General features: G+C 43.5%; 1 protein-coding gene across 1 annotated transcript in view; it reads left to right on the plus strand.

Moving 5' to 3' along the window:
• Positions 1-20,310, plus strand: part of LOC133344582 (glucosylceramide transporter ABCA12-like) — a 53,993-nt gene that overhangs the window by 29,966 nt on the left and 3,717 nt on the right. Inside the window, 11 exon segments of the mRNA XM_061554579.1 lie at positions 92-207; positions 994-1,150; positions 2,670-2,926; positions 5,744-5,960; positions 7,104-7,213; positions 8,430-8,580; positions 9,484-9,618; positions 14,704-14,807; positions 16,202-16,294; positions 17,421-17,526; positions 19,532-19,669. Coding sequence (XP_061410563.1) covers positions 92-207; positions 994-1,150; positions 2,670-2,926; positions 5,744-5,960; positions 7,104-7,213; positions 8,430-8,580; positions 9,484-9,618; positions 14,704-14,807; positions 16,202-16,294; positions 17,421-17,526; positions 19,532-19,669 — 1,584 coding nt within the window.

Raw genomic sequence — 20,310 nt, forward strand, 5'->3', positions numbered from 1 at the left:
CACTTGCGTAATTCAATTAAGATCAACACTTACATAATTAATAACAGATCGAGATGTGAGATTTACCCCGGGTTTGTCTCTGTGCTGACAGCTGAGCTACTCAGTGACCACAGGCCTGTGCATCGCAGTGATAGCAGCCTTCAATCTTCCTGCCTACACGGACAACAGCAACCTGGGAGCTGTCTCTCTCCTACTCATTCTCTTCGGGTAAGGGCATGAAAGTTGAAATGTTTCAAGAATGCTGACTGGAAAGTGAACACTTCTTCATTCTCCCGTGCCTTGCAAATTCCATGCAATGCCTCCCAAACTGATTGCATAAAACAGCAATGCTCTCATACCATGAATCTTGAAAGACATTTTTTTACAAATATCACCCCCATCTGTTGATATGAGATGAATTCATTCCGGCCTTTATTTTAGTGTCTGCCAATTAAATGAAATTTAGTTCTGAATACATGGAAGTTCCGTGCAATGCTCGTAGCTTGCGTCCCTCGCTATCGATGTGAAGACGGTGACGTGGCAGCGCCACGTTGTCCCGGCCCCACTGAAGTCGGAGCTTCGTGTCCAAACGGCCAGCTATGGCTGTGGCTCCTCAGTTCCTTGGGACAGGGTTTCAGCTGGTGGGAAACCAATGTGGCTACCGGTAGCTGATCCAGGTTAGAGCTCGCCACCATTCACCATGAACACTGCCTTATGCCATAGAAACACAGGCATGCAATCGACCAGCAGTGTATGGACAATGGCCCTTCTTGAGTCTTCAGTTATTTTTTGTTTTCATTATGCTTGTTCATCACTGCGAGTGCTGTCCCTTTCCTGTATGATTCAAAACTGTCTGGGAACCTCATCTGATGCACGTCTAATCACCTTCCACAAAGTTGAATTCATACACAGTTTACACCTTGGCTGCAGTGGATTCGTAGTTGTTTGTACAAGCTGCGTGATGTGTAAAGTGTGAACCCTCCGGCGTCGGCTCCGTTGTGTCGGCGTGAGCAGCTTCGCGTCCCTCCCGTGGATGTACCTACTCTCCGGCATCTTCTCTGAGGAGGAGATGGCCTTCGTCACCTACATCTCCATCAACATCATTTTGGGCGTCACCACAATCATCTCCACCTTCCTCGTGAACTTCCTCTACATGAGTTCTGACTCAGAGGTGAGTTTTTCCTGCCGTTTGTTTCATTCCGCGATTTTGTGTTCGAGTGCTCGCAGCATCTTGCAACATTGCCCCAGGTCATTATTGCCAAAGTAAACGCCGTGTTAAAGCACAGTCCCAAGTGGCTTTAAGCTCAAATAAACAATTAGGAAATGTGTATCTCCACTGGTGCTGAGCCACAGGTGGAAATTCCACGTTTCTATAGTGGGAGCCAGTTTAACTTTAGAACCACGGTTGAATGTGTTAGTAATTGTTTTGCTTCACTTCAGAGGGATAAAGGGCTGAATCTACCCCCATAACACGCCTTTTGGATTCATTTGACTATTATCGGCATAACAACAATTAATTTTGTCGTCATATTTATCTTGATTACTTCTCGACATGTTTGCTATTTTAGTCTAGCAATGTGAAAACATAGCTTTACCTTTTTATAATCCCAGGAATGTCTTGCAAGTGTATATTGTGCATCGTTGCTGAACTTAATTTTATTTGTGTTGCTTGCATCATTTTGCTGACAGCCCACGTCGCTGTTGAATATGAGACTGGTCTAGTTTTTTGGGTTCTTACCTGGTTAAACAAAATAAACTCGAAGCTTGGACGTGGGTTTTATTTCCTACTATTTATACCTCCGTCGGCTTAATGCTATATTTCACCCTGGCATAACCGCAGTATATCAAAACACACCACACTCATTTTTAAAGGGACACCAATATGGTTGCCGATACGACTTAACACTAACTCTTAGATCTTGACTTAAAGCTTTCGTGACTGCAGGAATTCATATTCTTAGCTTAATCTCCGAGTTGTTTTTTTTTCTTTCAAATATACATGCTTTATATATCTGGCAAGAGCTAACAATCTGCATGTACATAGCATACCGTTGTTTGTGTATGCGATTGTGCTCTATATAATGTGGGGAGTGGTAATGTAGCGGTTCACACGCTGCACTATAAACCTGGCGACCCAAGTTCGAGTCTCGCTCACGGCCAACGCCAGTGATGATTATTTGAACCGGTCCTTGGCCTCCCCTAGATCGACTCAACCTCAAATGAGTACCTGGTGTGTTGTGTAAATATCGCCACTTGGGAGTCAAAGGTGCTGGGCATGCGGTGCTGGCCACCCGCCCCCTCGCATGCAGTGCCGGCCTTCATGAGGGGCCACGGCGGCGAGATGTTAACTACCTCGTCTAGAACACAGGAGGTCGGTGGTTCAATCCCGACCCTGATGCCTGTTTATTTGGAGTTTATACGTTATCCCCATGGTCGCGTAGATTTTTGTTTTCTGGGTCCTCAGGTTTTTTCCCTCCACATTTAGAAAAATGAGTTTAGAGTATTTGGCTGCTGTAAATTTTCACGTGATAAGCCATTTCTTTGAGCTCTCATTTGTGGTGAGGTCGCTTTCTGAAGAAGTGGGCTTTCAGCAATCTGTTAAGGCTATACGGGGGGGATCCTTGTATTTTCTCGATACAATACTAAGTTTGTGTGTGTGTGTGTGTGTTGCTCTCTTATCCCACCCACAGAGCCTCTACAACGCCTACAATGTCATGCGATGGCTTTTCCTCGTCTTCCCCCAGTTCTGCCTGGGCTGGGGGCTAGTTTCCCTCTCCAAGCAGAGGCTCATGGAGGACATCATGACATTGCTGGGGTCAGACCCGCAGGAAAGTTCATCGTTTGCCATGGACATTACCGGCTGGCCCTTCGTGGCCCTGGCAGTTAATGGCATTGTTTGCTTTACTCTCCGGCTGGTGCTCACAGATGAACTCATCTGGAAACTCAGGTTTGTGTTCCTCGTCACACTTGTGCATCCACTGACTGTAATCTACCAATTTTATTGTATTCCACATGCATATAACCTGGGTGGCACACCAAATAACAACATTAATGAGGGGATTGTTACTTTTTGTGATGTGTGTAGTTTAACACAATTACGTCATTCTATTGTTTTGGGCTCATTTACCACAAGTATTTATGATTAATTAAGTATTACACTGAGCTTTGCATACACCTCTTGTATAAAGTAAAAGCTAAGACCGTAAGGTAACAGTGGGACTCAAGCTATGAATGTTATCCTCTCTGCAGTCGGCAACTTCGATGCTTACCGGTGTTCTCCTCCCTTATCACTCAAATCACGGCCGTTCTTCGTCCACCCCTCGTGTCAATACCACAACCAGGGCACAAATGCATTTGGGCGTCATGCGGCGGAACTGAGTTTCAGTGACCCCGTGACGAATGTGGGGTACACGAAGCAGCAGCAGCAGCAAAACGCCCTCGATGAGCCGTGGCCACTCATCTATCGTCACCCTCAATGTTGGGTGGCGCGCCGTGGTCTCGTGAATAAGCCTTGCATAAAATGAGACCAGATTGCGGCCAACAGTTGTATAACGTTTTGAACAGCGCGGTGTTGAGAGTTCCCTCTGCAGTGTGTGGATTGGTGGCACAACGTGCAGCTCCCGGGAAGCGGAGTGCGCAAAACACGTGAGAGGTAGCGCAGTTGTTAGCGCACCTCGTCATGAAGCCGGTGACCTGAGTTTAACCTCGAGCCATGGCTAACATCAATGGCGAGCGATATCTCAACTGGTCCTTGGCCTCGCTCTCCCCTTTCACCATCCTACACTGACCAACGTGGTGAAGTATGGTCAAAAACCCCCATACGCAATGGGGTGTGGGGAGGCCTTTTGCCAGTAGTGGGCTGAAACACAGTTGTGAATCGTAGTCTGTGTTTGCTCAAGCCTGAATGTCTATCTGCACATGCATTTCTTTGCAAAATTATACGTGGATAAATATGGTCAATTATATGCTGTCATTGCTTATTTTTGCATGTGTGAGTTTGTCTAATTATCTTTCTATCCATCTACCCACACACGTTTGTGTGTGTGGGTATATGCATGTATATTACTTTACATGCACAGGTCATTTGTACACCATGCAATTATCTGCATTGTTGTGCTTTAAAACACCTCGTGTGATGTGTGTAGACCTATACCCCGTATACAGATACGCATGAGTATGCAGAAACACGTGCACTGCAGGGCCATTACCTCTACCACAGCTGCAAATAAACAGCTAAATTGTCACTAATACACTCTGTGAAAACACCCCACCCACTGTTCACAGGCGTTGGATTTCCGATGTGTGTTCACCTTTACGTTCCAGTCTCATAAATCACCAAAACCATTACCCCCCCACTCACCACGTCTGCCTCCCGACAGTGAACATTCAGTATCGCCTTTTCATATGCCACATTTATTTGTCCGGTAAATGTGGCATATCTGCAATGAATGTTATTTTTTGTTTGGAAATGATGGCACGTTTCACTTTGCTGTCACATTTAAGCTTGTGTCTGATCATGTGACCATGCACAGTTGATGTTAAGCATCTAACACTTTTAATTACATGTTTACTTTTTTGAGAATAGACTCTGTATTGTTGGTCATATATAAAAACAATTTTTTGAAACTTCTGGAATAACACCACTTGAGATAATGGAGTTTATATATGGAAAACTATAATGAGTGTGGATGTAATCTCAACTTAACTAACATTGACCAAACGCTGCCGAGAAATTCGTGATCACAATTAAATGTCATACCACTTCTCTTTCTGTTCTTGCACGGCATTATCAGATGTAAAAACAGGTAAGTTAAGGGCCGTTTACTGTGCTATATTTAACCAAGAGTAAAATAAATCATTATTCCACGCGCATGGATAGATAACAAATGTCTGGCTTCTACGTTTGATGGCATCTGGAATCGTACTCCTACCTGCATTGTGACCAGTCGTCTCACCTGCCTGGCTTGGTATTCTGTATGAAGGGTGACTCATGTTTGTGATTGACTCTAATATAATGTATCACTCCCTTAAACTTGTATCACTCCCTTAAACTTGTATCACTCCCTTAAACTTGAATCATTCGGAGGTGGCATGTCTCCCACGTGGAATTGTGCAGATAAAACACCGTTGTGGGCCCATTGTAGAAAATTGTTGACCCATTACACTGGCCAATGCCCAGCAGAGTCCGTTGAGACCAGCGCCCAGTTGCATCAACCACCTTAATTGACACGAATTTAAATCTGAGCTAAGTTAAAAGTTTCACTTAAGTTATTTTATGCAGATGACCCCCAAAAATAAGCCTCTTTTTGAAGGGCGGCCCAGGGAGGGGATGTGCCATGGCTAGTGAATGATGGAACAGCAGTGGATTATTTAACCCACGCGTAGCGTGAAGTGTTGCTCCATCATGGTTGCGGTTGTTCACTCTGCAGTCCAATTTCCTCATGAAATTGGCCAAACATTGGAATGCAGGATTTTACGGGCCTTAACCAAATAGTGAAGCTTTCCAAGGCAAATTTGTTTTGTATACAATTTTAAAAGTACCATCGTAGGATGCGGTGTATGACGTTCATGTAATGTTTGTTGTTGGTGATGGTTGCTACCTCGGAGGTACAAAAACCGGGACTTTTAACATCCTGGGAAGACTTACAGATGTGAAGGATGGCTCCCTCAAATCGAGGACGATCCTGGGAAAATTACGCCAGGTGGCAACCCTCGTGCTGATCCTGTCAAATTAAACAACAATAAAATGTTTTCACTTCTAAAGGCGGTGGTGGCAGCGCAAGGCGGTGGAGCCCGGGCAGCCCGAGCTGGACACGGACGTGCAGGCGGAGCGCAGCCGCGTGGAGGAGCAGAGCCGCGTGGAGGACGCGGCCACCCCCGACGACGCGCTGCAGCTCGTGGGGCTCCGCAAGCGCTACCGCCTGCTGAACCGCAGCTTCACGGCCGTCGACGGCCTGCACCTGGGCGTCTCTCCCAACCAGGTGGGGGCAGCGGGGGAGGGGGTGCGGCTCCGGTGGCGGTGATGGCGGTGCCAGCCGGGTGGCTAAAATGCAGCAAGTTGGCACAGAGCACCTGGATCTGTGCCTTTAACCTCCTGCCAGCAGCAAGCCTTCCACACTTCACGTTGACTCAAAGTGCACCTGGCCTGGCACAGGCGCCGTGGTGACCTCACCGCCACTTAGTGGAGAATGGCGGTTGCTGTTGTTGTTGGTCCCGGCCCAATAGGGGGCACGCATGGTGGTGGTGCTGGTGGCCAATTGAGGGGCTCTAAAGAGAAATGCATTCTGCTGCCCATATGCCAATTTCTCCTCTCTCTGTAACCTGGTGCCTGGACCCCATCCATCCTGTGGGCCTGGTGCAGTTGCAGTGCCTGAACCCTCTATAGCTACACCACTTATTCTTACAATTGGCGTCATCACCGGTCTGATACTGGCACAGTGTTTCTACGGAGTGGTGGCACAGGCGGGTATTTCAGCAGCCTTGCCTTGTAGGCTTGAGACAGCCAAAAGCCACGAGCAGGATAATAACTCCAGGAGGACGTACAGCAAGTACGTTTCTGACCTGTTTGTGTAGCGTTTTCAGTTTTCTGCTGTCACATGTGAACGTGTTTTTACTGGCACTCCGGTGTACTCCCATACACGGGGAGTCACCAGCCAAACATGCACAGAGCAAGATCCTTCTGTAGAGATGCAACGAGGCCCTGCTGGGTAAACACAATTTTTTTTTATAATACTGCCCGCCCTTTCACCAACACGCAATGACCCACATGGTGAAGTATATTCGAAAAAATCCCAATGATTACTACAGTGTGTGGAGGCCTTCATACAGCAGTCGATTTACAAAGCACTTAAAATTATTATAATTTGTAATTTAGAATGATTGTTATTTTGTTTATCTGATGCTTATATTGTAAAGGGCAGTAGTCTCTCCTTAGGACAGGTGAGATAATAAAATGCTATTATTTATTTACTACTTTGATATATTTTTTTACACGTGCTGTGTGTTTGTGATGGGTTTCTTGACCAGAGCCAACACATTACAGGTACTCATTGCAGAAGCCCATTACTGAATAGGTTTTCTTGGCTCATTTTCCGAGGCTGAAAGGACATTGTGTTTTTTTGCAGTGCTTTGGGCTGCTCGGAGTTAATGGAGCTGGAAAGACGACGACGTTCAAGATGTTGACAGGGGACATCCAACCGTCGGGAGGAGATGCCATAATACGGACACAGAATGGGTAAGCACCTCACGGCCACCGTGTAATGGTTAGCACGCTGGAATTGCAATCCAGAGCCTGTTGGCTCAATTCCATTTCCCGGCACGGCAGTTGAAACAATGGTGCGAGATTATTTATTAAATTAACTTCCCTTCCCCAGCACCCCCAGTGTGACCTCTATCTTCCCAACAGAATCAGTGGGTACAGTTGGCAGATCACCTGTGGTGGGGAAAAGTGTGAGTACTCTGACCTCTGCCATGAGATTTGGCCAGCATGGAAGAGTAGGACAAATACCATCTGGAGGAGGGAGCTCTCTTGACAGCGCTCTCAAGATATCCCTCTAGCGGAAGCCGTCCTGCCAGCAGTGGCGTGAGAAAGCAATTGCAGGGCTGCACCTTTATCTTCTAGAACAGTGAGAACCAATGGGCAACCCCCGCTGTGGTATTTAGGCTTCATTTTGTGTTTGCACGTGAGTGCTGTGCTTGGCTTAAGTTTTTAGTTCTATTTATCTCAGTTTATAATTTAGCCTTTGCTTGTAATTCTCATAAGTAAAATACATTTTTAGTCTCAGTGGTATATGTTCCATTGGATTTTAACAGACTGAAGTGATATTTTTTCACTTACGAACGTTGACTTTATGAAGCTTCAAAGCCCAAGAAAAAAGCATTTCCAAATGTTTTTACTGAACTGTCATGAATCAGAATCACCCTCGATACAATCACGTAGAAAAATCCATGCTTAATCAAAGTGTTTTGCCACCAGAGTTGCCCAAACTCATTCGGGGTTACGTACAGCAACATGGCCCCCTTACTGTCAAGCTCAAGCAGTCTGTGTGCGTGAAACATAATGCCTTCGCGACAGACTTTCTCGAGACCAGCGGTGGCCAACCGGCATCTCACAAGCCGCATTTGGCTCTTCAATCCGCCACGCGGAGCTCTATCGAAGGGGCATTACGTAGAACGTACTATCACAGTAGCAGCAAAGAATAATGAATGTCTCCCATGCTGTGCTGAAAAATGTCGATATATATACACTTATATATACACACATATATATACACATATATATAATCACTTGGCTCTTTGCAGAACTCATGGGGTACTTTTTGGCTCTCGGTCTGTGACAGGTTGGCCACCCCTGCTCAATACGAATGGCGCGAATCTGTGACGTGCTGAATGACGCATGATTAAAGTCGGGACGAATTACCGCGCTCACTGCCAATTTGTCCACCTCACAGCGCCTTGCTGAGAATGGACAAGGCGCGGAGGACGGGCACGCTGATCGGATACTGCCCGCAGTTCGACGCTCTGGATGACCTTCTCACGGGCTGGGAGCACCTGTACTGCTACGCGCGGATCCGCGGAATCCCCTCGCATCACATCGAGCAGGTGAGCGTGCACACTTTTTTCCCGCACCTCCGATTAGCACAGTTGAAAGTGCAGTACAGTAAATACAGTGACTGTTTACACTAGGATATTTATTCGTGTTTATTGGTATGTTTATTTAGGCCAATTTCACATAGTAAACTAATTGAAAACACCTAAAAATATCATCTTATGCAAGAATGGGCAAATGAGCTATTGAAAATAATTATTTCGTGATTATTCAACGTTTTTGAAAATCCAGCATCCCCTTACCCTCGAAGCCGCCGGAAAATCGATGATCTACTGTACATTAATACAACATACGTACATTTTACAGATACACATGCAGAGTGACGAGAGACACCATTCAATTCCCTAGACATGAAATATTAGACCGAACTATTTACAGTAATTATTTATTACAAAACACGCGTGCATATATACATGTGTACATGCACACAATGACAAATATATATTGCATGGGCTACACAGGTTTTTGGGGAAAGTGCTGTTTGCGAGCATCCATGAAGGCCAACAGTGGTGCACAAGAAGTTGGTGTTGCTTGCGGCACATGACCGTCTGCCTTGCGTCTATCTTTCTGATATTAACAAACTGCATCGGCTACTTCATTAACATTGAGTCAACCAAGAAGAGACCTGGGCCAGGTGCAGACACCATTTCCTGTTGTCTTGGCCATGGCCAAGTATCAAACACAGTTTTTTTTCTCATTCATTCGTACCTAATGATGGTTGCTTGTGTTGCAATCAGAACGTCGTATTCTATTATAATTTAAATTACTTTCTTTCTACGTGACTTTACCGAAAGAACCAAAGAGTAAAAAACATCTATTATGAGCCGGGAGTTTTACAGCATTTAAGGTAACAATTGCGGTGAAGCCAGATCAGTGATGGGGCTTGTGGTGTACAGGTGTCACAGGAGCTGGTGACGCGGCTGCACCTGAGTCTGCATGCCGATAAGCTGGTGAAAACCTACAGCGGTGGCACCAAGAGGAAGCTCTCCACTGCGCTGGCGCTCATCGGGAAGCCCCAGCTGCTGCTGCTGGTAACCGCCATGCACCACATCGTGTTGAATGAATATCCCCATCATCATCATCATCAGCAGCTTCATCATGTAAAGTCATAATGAGGTGGCTGGACAGTTCAGGGGCAAATCGAGGCAGCCCCCCATGACACAACGTGGTTTTCAAGTGTAAAGCGTTAATAGCCTCAGCATTGTCACCACCGACCGTGCAGAAAAAAAGCATCTAATTTGGTTGTTCACTTAATTTGGCTAAAAACCACGTCATGGGAAATGCTGTAGAATGAACGTTCCTTTGTAGTAGCAGAGGGTGTGAGAAAGTACGCCCCCTAAATTGTGGATACAAAGGGCATATGAATGGATCTCAGACGTGGTTGTATGATATCATGTGCACACACGTACATTGTTTCACGACATATATACACATTGGAAAGTCAAAGTAGTTCCCCATGAAAACACCTGCCACATACCGCCGTGAGCCAATTGTGAAAATTCCACATGTGGCAGGAAACCCACGGTTGACCAAGATCGTATTGCGAGTGGCATTTCACTTTTCAGCTGTGTGATCTTGTAACATACGTGCACAAATATCCGAACTGAAGAAATAGATTGCTACCATCATCACATCATAAGCTTTCGGTTATTTATATTTGTGGCTAAATGTGCTATCACTATTATCTTCAATAACATTGCTCATGCCCGATTCGATGAATGTCTGTCCTTGGCAATGATACTGCCTCCTATGTTATGATGCTTCCTATCTATCTCACTACGACGTGTAATGCACTATCCTCCTCCTTCAGTCATCTTGGTCTACATATGTATTCCCTCTCTATCACTACTATTATTTTGTCCATCAATTGTTATTATTGTGGTTGATATTTTTCCCGTGTTCTTTTATATTTGTGATCATGAGTGGAAATGTCTGTGATGTATCCTGGTTTAATCTGTGTGTGTTTCACGTTATATTTTAGAGTTACACACATTATGCTTCTCACTGTGCTGCTTTCTGTTATTTCGTGATACTGTGTTGGCAGTGATGTTCAAGCAAAAATAACAACAAACACTCATATTTGTCTGTTGCTTAAAAGCGACTATGAGTGTAACTATGCATATGCAAATGTAAAACCTGTTCATCCGGAAACATTCAAAATAATGTAATTTTCATCAGGCCCCCAATGGGGCAGTCTCAAACTGGCATTATCCAGGCCATCTGTCTGGCCTCTCTAATAATGTAATAGAAGGCCTATTCACAAAAAGGTCACCTATTCTATACTTTAGCAACCATACTTCCGATGAGCACGGTTGGCTACGTACGGTGTGACAGAAGTTCGACATACAACATACATTTGATATTTCCTTTGCCATTTGTCCCATGCGCTTGCTTATTATGCAGCCATTCTGACACAGAACAAACAAGAAATTTAGTGTAAATTAGCATGCACAGCTGAATTACTTGTCATACTAGATAAACAGTTTTAACGCTGTGCGTGCTGTGAAGAGTACGCGTGATTGTTGAGTTTCCTTTTCATGCAATACCTGAAGGATTCACTTTAATTTCCATTGCTGGAGTTTGATATTTCACAGAAATGTTCTTTTGATGTAGGCAGTGTCTGAACAGCTCTCAGTCCTTTGTATATTTTTTGCAAAGGTGAAAGATGCTTTTTCTACAATCTGTTATGGATATTTTACTGAACCCATGTCTCAGTCTTTTCCATAATACTGCCTGCGGCTTATTATAAACAATATTGCTTATTCGGGGCTGAATACAAGCATTTACCTTCAAACCAAGTAAAAATGTTACATTAGATATTACAGCAACATTATCCAACCACCTCCAACATTCCCCATGTTCACATAAAACATGTTTATGTCCAGAACAGCATCGAAAACGACTTGAATTGAATTAGTTTATCATTGTGTGTGCTATTGCTTGGATTGCATTCTTGATTTTATAGCCCATTGCCTTTGGTGGGATTTATGATTCTAGTTATCAAACATTTTTAATATCCAGAAGTATCTTCAAGCACGATCAAGCTATTTTGCAGTATCCTTATAAGTCTCCCTTATTACCTATTTTATATTTGTAAAGTATAAAAACAAAGCGACTTGAAAGGTGTTTAGCATACCATTCCACGGTGTCCCATCAATTCCTGCAAGGGTCCATTAGTTTGTTGCTAACATATTTCATCTTAGTCATATAAATGCAGGAGGTAGAACATTAGTGATGGAGCATTTTCCTTGGCCTTAATGGGACGTTTTGTTTTCCACCGTCAAACGATAACCGGTGACTTGCACGGTACTGCAGTGTGAGCCGCTATGATGCTGAGCACAGGGACGGCTGCCTTTGAATATAAAACGGTGACTCGGTGACATTGGACACACTCGCACGCTCGCTTCAAGTACCTACATGGTGGCAGAATGTTTCAAGTCCTTTATGAAAGCAAATAATGGGGGCTTGAAAATTCCCAATTGGGAAACAACATTCAACCCTTTGGTCAACAAATATTCCAAGATTGATGTTCCTCGGGAGAGAGAGAGAGAGAGATGAGCAATTTGTGTCAGTAAAAATGAAAAATAGAGAGTTTTAGGGAGGAAAGGGCTGGCCACAAGTGGAAAGGTTTTATTTTAAATTGTTCTGAGCTCATCCAGCAGCACAACATACATAATACACACAAAGCGCAAGAACAAACAAGAGGTCAAGGGATTTTCCGCACAGATGTTATTTTTGGTCTCATTTAATAACAGGGTTTACACACAGACCACAGACCTGTGTGTATATGTACTACGACAATGAGACGAATGTCTGTGTGTCCCGCACGTGACGTCATTCCAAGTCGGCCAGCCCCCCTCATTAATACTCATGAACAGGTGACGTCCTACACATGCACCCCCCCCCCCTCATTAATAATCATGAGCAGGTGACGTCACTCCACATCGAACAGCCCCCCACATTAATAATCGTGAAGAGGTGACATCTTCCAAATGGACGCCCCCCCTCCATTAATAATTAGCGGGTGACGTCACTCCACATGGGGGGGGGGGGGGGAGGCGCCTCCTCCCCCCTCCTCAGGCGTCAACTCACAGCCCTCACTACAAAGGCTGAACCCTCACGTCACGCGATCTCCGTAACGCTATTGAGACATAGAAGTAAAAAGGACGTAATGATGAACAAGGGATTATAACAGTTAAATGAAATAAGTCTGTGCCACCGCGCCCTTACAAATTGCACACGAATTGATGAATGAATATCACGCCGCGGTCTGCTTTTCGCTTGCAAGTTTCAGAATTATTGCAATACACCCGTCCTTGGATGGCCAAAAGGCTAGTAAGATATATTGTGTGTGTGTGTCTACCATGGCGCTGTACATGTTAAAGTATTGAGGACAAACTCAAGGAGCAAGGAAAATAGTAATGTTGCCTGGATTTAATTTTCATATCATTGCAACTGTATAGTTTTGATATGTTTTATTGAGAAACATTCAAGTGCACTGGCATATACCTCTGTCTCAAACATTAATAATGTATCATCTGCAAATGTCCTTTAGCAATGTAAATGTTTGTTCAAAATTGGTATGCAGCTTAAAGAATGACAGAGTGATATAACTGAAGATACTTAGGATTTTCAATAAAAATGTACAAATAAACCACTCTACCATAAACATGCTACATTCCAACTAAAGTATAGTAGTATATTACTGTAAAGTAGTATGGTGTATAGCACAGATATTTTGTATAAACCCAGTGCGATGGGAGTGACTGCTTTGATGCATTGCGCTTGGATCCTATCTCATGGGTTCAATTCAGGCTAACCCCTAAGGGTACAACATTTTTTTTTTACAGTTTCAATCGGACCAAGTACCTGGGGAGGTTTATCCCAAGTCAACGTGGCTTAAAATCTGCCATGCTGAAATAAAATAGCTGGACGTTATTGCTTCTGACGTTATCCATGCCAAGGTGTGGAGGCTCATTTGGGTGACCAAATGATTCCGAATGCATGTTACAATAATGTTAATTTCAGATGACTGGATTAATTGGTAGAGCGCTCCAACTTGGGCAGAGATATCTGGCTGCATAGTGCTGTGGATAAAACGTTTGTCTCGCAGTTTTAAAGGTTGCAATTTCAAAATACAGTTTGGGCATCTGAGCTCAATAAATTGAGTACTACTCTGTGTGAGGTTAACAGGAGTCATCCAATGGAGAGACTGGCCTCCGCCATATAAATGTGGAATTTATATCAGTTGACAGGTCAAACGTACTCTTTTGTCCTTTTTGGTCACTTTATAATTATAGGCTTGTGGTGTTTGTGTTGTTTAATCACAGAGATGAGGGGGGGGGGGGCATTGCACCTCGCTACACCCATCCACACTGCTGACGGTAGAGGTTGACAAGTAAACACAAATCAAGTCATGACCAAAAGTGATTGCTGAGTTTAAAACCGTCGTCTCGGTGGAAATTGTGTCTGTGTCTGTATATATGGATGGCTTCATGAACGAATCTTTGTTGATAGCCAGTCGGCTTGCAAAGGACCATCGTCTTAGAAAAATCAATTTCGTGTGAGCCAGCCGCATTAAAGTAATGATCAGCCACGGCAGAAGTATTGGTCATGCCGTGTTTCAGATTTGCCTTATGTTCACGAACACGGTCCGAGACATGTCATTTGGTTTCCCCAATGTAACTGCTGCCGCAGATACAGCTTAGTTTGTAGACGCTGGGATATTGCATGTCAGGAATCTTGTTCCTTCACAGATGGGATCAGGTCACGAATTTTGTGCACTGTGTTAAATCGGACCTGGATCTTGTGTTTGTTCAAGATTCGGGAAATATTTTTGGTTATCCCTGCTATGTAAGGTGAGGTGATGGTTTTGATTGGATCTTCAGATGGCTCCTTCCTCACGGTTAGGGGTGATGGCTTTGCGGATTGTGTAGTCAGAATATCCATTTGCCATGAGAGCCTGGTGGTGCAGAATTTAACCTTTTGACAATGTCCAAAGCTTACATTTACAATTTCCAGAACAAAATTTTCTTTGCATGAAGGGACATTTTTTCCAGGACCTTACCTGTCGTCATTGCTGTGGTCCAACAAATTGGGCTTTGCTATGTTCACAGGATGAGCCCAGCTCTGGAATGGACCCCAAATCCAAGCGCTACCTCTGGAAGACAATCACAAGGGAGGTCCGCCAGGGCTGCTCTGTTGTTCTCACCTCACACAGGTACGGACGGTAGCAACATCCCTCACATTGCCTGCCGATGGTTCTGTCCACAGGAATTCCTCCCAAATCGGCAAAGTGGCCGTTTAGCCGCGGAGAGCAATTCGAGCGCCATCGTAATGAAATTGCAAGATGGGATCATAATTCGGCCATTACATTGGCACCAATGTAGCCCACAATTAGGATACGGTGCACTGATTTGATAACATTCCTTGACTGTACCATCAAAGGGAATGGTGTTGATCGTGTTGAACGTGTAATATTATCATTACCATGAGCACATTACATTGTGATTATCAACATCGTATCAGTGAGGTGGTGCTTTGGCCTAATATTTGAGTAAGAATAGAGTAGTAATGAGATAAAATCGTGATTTGTTGTCAATTGAGGATAACAAAATATATACCACTTCAACACTGCTTGTCCATTGAGACAGTGGCACTGACCATAGGAATGTGAAATATCCACCTCTGGTTAAAACCTGTATCGAGAGGGATGTAGTGCCCAAAGCTCATTTTGGCAAATAAACACTTTTCATTTCCCCATGATCATTAATATTCATCTGGGCAGCGATGCATGCTAATGATTAGTGGCTTGTCTTTCAGGTCATTGTTTACTGGTGCAAATCCAGATTCGTAATATGACGATCCAACCTGAGGTAGTGTGATGGAGGGAGACGTGTTCTTTCATATGTGGCAGATTCTTGAATCCAATGTTGAATTAAGGTTTCCACATAACATGTCAATCATGAAGGCTGTCTGACCACACTTCACCACAATGGTCAGCGCAGGTTGTTGAAGGGCCCTAATTAAAATATCACACACCGCTCGTGTTAGCCGTGGCCAGGAATTCAACTTTGGTTGGCCGGTTCATAGCACGGTCTGCTAACCGTCATACTACAACCACCTCCCTGAAACAATGGCAATACGAGTTAATCACGGTCAAACGAGTACACAAATGGTTGGCTAATACTTCAAATTATACACCTAAAGTGTATTTTATCCGAATTAAACCAACGTAGACCAGGAGTGAGTGTATACATTGATGCCGGTGATTGAGAAAAAAAGCATGTTAGGCATTGGCGACCCTTATAGCACAAGTGGTGATCATTTCTTGTAAGACAAGCTGCCACGACAGAACACCATGGCCAGCCATGGCAGAGCTCTAGAATAATGCTTTGGGCCATAAACAATAATAATAATAATGTTATATTCTTGGTTCTTTCGGTAAAGTCACGGAGAAGGGAAATAATAAAATAATAAAAATATGAAACAATAATAATGTTTTCAGGTATTCCTTGGGGGTCCAATAAGTGGCTCCCTCTGGGACCAAATAGCCCATGGGTTGCCCGTGTGACACTGCCGTTGTGTGTGTGCGGCGTGTGTTTGTGTACGCAGCATGGAAGAGTGTGAGGCCCTTTGTGACAAGCTGGCCATCATGGTGAACGGACAGTTCAAGTGCTTGGGCACTTTGCAGCATCTCAAGAACCGGTACAGTTCCCCACATGAAACCACTGCTTCATGGAATACAAATATTAATACGCGAGTTTACGTTCATTTGATTTGTTACACGAGTCATCCCGTGTAGCTAGGTTCCGGTGCATGAGCACAGAAACAACAAATAAAGGCAAAACATGTAGATGTCGAAATAATAATGAGGACAATTTTAGTAAATCATAAGTTCTCACCATTGAAAAATTGCTTATTGGCTCAACGGGCCTTCCCTGACATGAGCTGACTATGAATGATTGTTCAGATATTCCATTCCTCTAATGTAGCATTGTCACGTGTGTCAATTGAATCACGTGGCATTAATACATTGATTGTTGCTAAAAATAATGTGTATGTTTAATGGGTATTCCTAGCGACGTAGTCATAAAGAAGGACGTCACTATACACTTTCACAGCAAACTGTTACAGCTTCTCAAAATAAAGTTTATAAATCAGCACGAACATCTAACATAATCTGAATAATTGCTATGTCAATTGGCGAATTAGCTGTGGTTGTTATTTATGTGGCCATCTTCTTGCTATCAAGTTGTAAGCCTGATGTGCTCATACGCATGAAACCTCACACTGTGACTGCAAAACTAACCAATATGCCAATATCCTTTGTCTGTGCTGTGTAGCGTAGCAAGTGCTGTTAGCGAGCTCCTTGTTAGGAACAGCATGGCTGAATTAATCTCTGGTAGGGTGGGCAGGAAAGTGTTTCCTTACACTGCCCTTGTGATCAGAGATATATCACTGTCAGGGATCTCAGAAGCAGTTCTGAAAAATCTGCTCTGCGAGAGATCTAAATGGAGTCTTAATCTCATGAAATTACACTGCCAACGCTATCAGGATAGGATTAGGAAGGAATGATGAAATATTAATGATGAGAAATAATACAACACCGTTGCACACAAAGAGGTGCTTTGCTAATGCAAAGTGTTACACGCACCACACGATGTACTAATTTCCAGTGACACGATCCATCCATGTCTGGAAACCGAACCCAGGTGACTGGGTTCCTACTGCTCGGAGTGTGCCTACCAGCTGGCTGCCACTCCCCATGGTGTACACACTTATCTGGCACAGTGACCTGCATCGTCTGTTTCTGTCTGTTTACCTGCAACAGGTTTGGCAATGGGCATATGATCAAGCTGCGGTTGAGCAGCGGTAATTCCAAAGTCACAGAAGTTACAGAGTTCATCACATCTCACTTCCCTGGCGCCTACTTAAAGGTATGAGGCATTGCACCAAGCCATTACCAGCTTTGCAAAAACCTCTAGCCATTAAATCAAGCAGAGGGCTGGATATGGCCAGAATGATGCCGAGTGTTACAATACAACTTGGATTAAAAATGTGTATATACAAAACTAGTTCAATATGCCTTGTGGCATCCTCTGATCTAACACCTTTTGATAATAGGCTCAAAAGAAAGCTGTCTGGTGTGGACCAATCAGTTTCAAAGACAATGCATATATTATCAGAGTATGTTTTTTGTTTGCATTCTGACCACAAGTATTGTAAAAGGTTTCAGTTTGGTGTTTTAAAATCTTAACACCTGTTTTGTTGCCAGAAAAAAATGGGAAAACCTATTCTCATAGTTCAATATGCTTAAAGGGAATCTATGTACTTTAGAGAAGATTTAAGAATAATTCTACCTTTATAAAAATATATAAAGGTGCGGCCATGGACTAACCTTCCCATACTACTGTTGGCAAAAGGCCCTATACTATATGAAGTTCTGGAGAGCCCCTTATCGAGATTATTTCTAGCCTTCTCATCCGCACTGGCCAAGACGTCTTGATAGAGGTGGGGGAGTTCCCACACTTGAGCCCATGGCATGCTACCTGATGGTCTACTAACTGTGGTGTTACCCATTTATACTGGGGCGTGGACAACAGGTGGGTAGATTTAAGAAACCTGCTGAAAGAAAACTAAATAAATTCATAACAACAAAAACTTACCCGTTCTTTCAACTCCATTGCCAGGAGACCGAATTAGTGGCCAGTGAACTAATCATTGCATCACAGCAACATCCCTTACATTGATGCACGAGATACAAGTACAAATATTGTTCGGATACTTGGGCAGACGAAAGCTGCTGATATGGTTGATTCTCACTTCATGATCAGTTTATCTCCAGAACTTAACTGTATAAAAATACACATACATACAGTATATACTGCTGATATATATGAATCTCCAACACTGGTTTCATGTGATTGGGCACAATGTGTAATACTAATACTCACCATATTGTGTATTACACTTGTCACGGTTATACGATGACACTTCGGAGGTGGTGCTTGAATAATGTATTACCAACTTATGAAATCTAAATTGTGTAATATATATAAACCGGCATCAATGAAACATGCTGCCATTAATAGATACATTTGGTAATTATCTACTTTAAGCTGCTTTGTAGCGAAGGAAGCTTAAGTTTATGAAACCATCAAAGCGATATCACCATGATGTGGATATCTACCATTCTACAGTGTGCCTTCAGGCACCGAAAGGCCAGGTGGACACTAAGGTTACAATTTCTAAATGTATATCCTGGTCCAGAAGCAACTTGTCAATAAGTGGTCTTCATTCCATCAACATAGATGGGCCACATTTGATGCCCAACCCGAATTTGAACTTCCAACCTTAAAGTTAAATACAATTGTAATAATTGTATATATTTTTTCCATTTACTTGTAAGGTTATTTACAACCTCAAAATCAAATTAACAAAATCGATATATTTTCTGTTGATTGAGTGCAATGACAGCATTATTCTCGATGCGCGAAGTGAATAATACCCACTGCTTTACTGCCTATGTGTACACACACAGCATTGTGGGTTTATGCATCCAAATTGCAAATGTTTACACCACTTTCATAGTTGGTGTGCAGAAAGTGGGATGTAGTGTACACAAATAATCGACAAGATCTCATTATATTTGACCGCATTAATTTTGTAAAAAAAAAATTATACTCGCATAAAGCGGCAGGAATAGAATGCTTGAATAGAGTACTTGAACAGAATGTAATCCTACTTAGCGAGTGTGTGAATTCTAAAGGTCCACAGATTAACCATTTTCACACTTTAAATTTCACTTCTGATTTCATACAGCAGCAACACAAGCTAAGCTATAAAGTTGCCGTTTTGTAGTGCTATCTGGCAGATTATGCTATGTTATTCTAAGTTGAATATGTGGTTTATCGCTGTGCATTGTGACATTTGACTTTTTAGGAACAGCACATCAGCCAACTGGAGTTCCAAGTTCCTAGCAATGCAGCAAAACTCTCTGAAATTTTCATTGCCTTGGAGAAAGAGAAGGAATCTCTGAGTATCCAGCATTACTCCATCAGCCAGACAACACTGGACCAGGTAATATGACGCAACAGATTTAGAGGTCAAGGTGCATCCTTGAAATCACTTGCTCATGCCACTGCGTGTGGTCACCTCTGAAGGGAGTTCTAGAGAGCTCCTCTATGGGGTATTTGTATGTACGTATGTTGAAGTTCTTTTGCACCGTACGTAGCCAACTGTGGTAATCAAAGGTGCAGGAGAAGTACAGCAAAATAAACACAAAAAGCAGTGTATTTGGCCTACTCTTTCACAGTGACCAGACGTCTTGGGAGAGGTGGGAGTACCCACACTTTACCCCACCACCACCACACACGTGACCTGCTGATTGACTCGCTGCAGTGAACCCACTTTTAGTGCTGGGTGGACAGAGGCGGGTGAGAGTTGAAGAAACTCTCCCCATTGCGTGAGAAACTGCAGCGCCGAGAGGTCGAACTGAACCGGCGACCTCTGAACCGGACCGGCGAACCGTTGCACCACGGCAGCAATCGCTGGAATTATAAGCCGTGTCTCAATCTGCCTTTGTCATAAAATCTGATTTTGATGACTTTCTCTTTAAACAGTTACTCATTGAAAGTCGCTTATTTGCTTGCAATGCATTGCCTGCATGAATGTTGAACCTTGCCAGACAATGTTAAGAACATGATTAATGCAACTGGCGT

Source organism: Lethenteron reissneri, chromosome 20 (assembly GCF_015708825.2).
Source record: "Lethenteron reissneri isolate LAM-NWPU_2019-01 chromosome 20, ASM1570882v1, whole genome shotgun sequence".
NCBI classification, from domain to species: Eukaryota; Metazoa; Chordata; class Hyperoartia; order Petromyzontiformes; family Petromyzontidae; genus Lethenteron; species Lethenteron reissneri.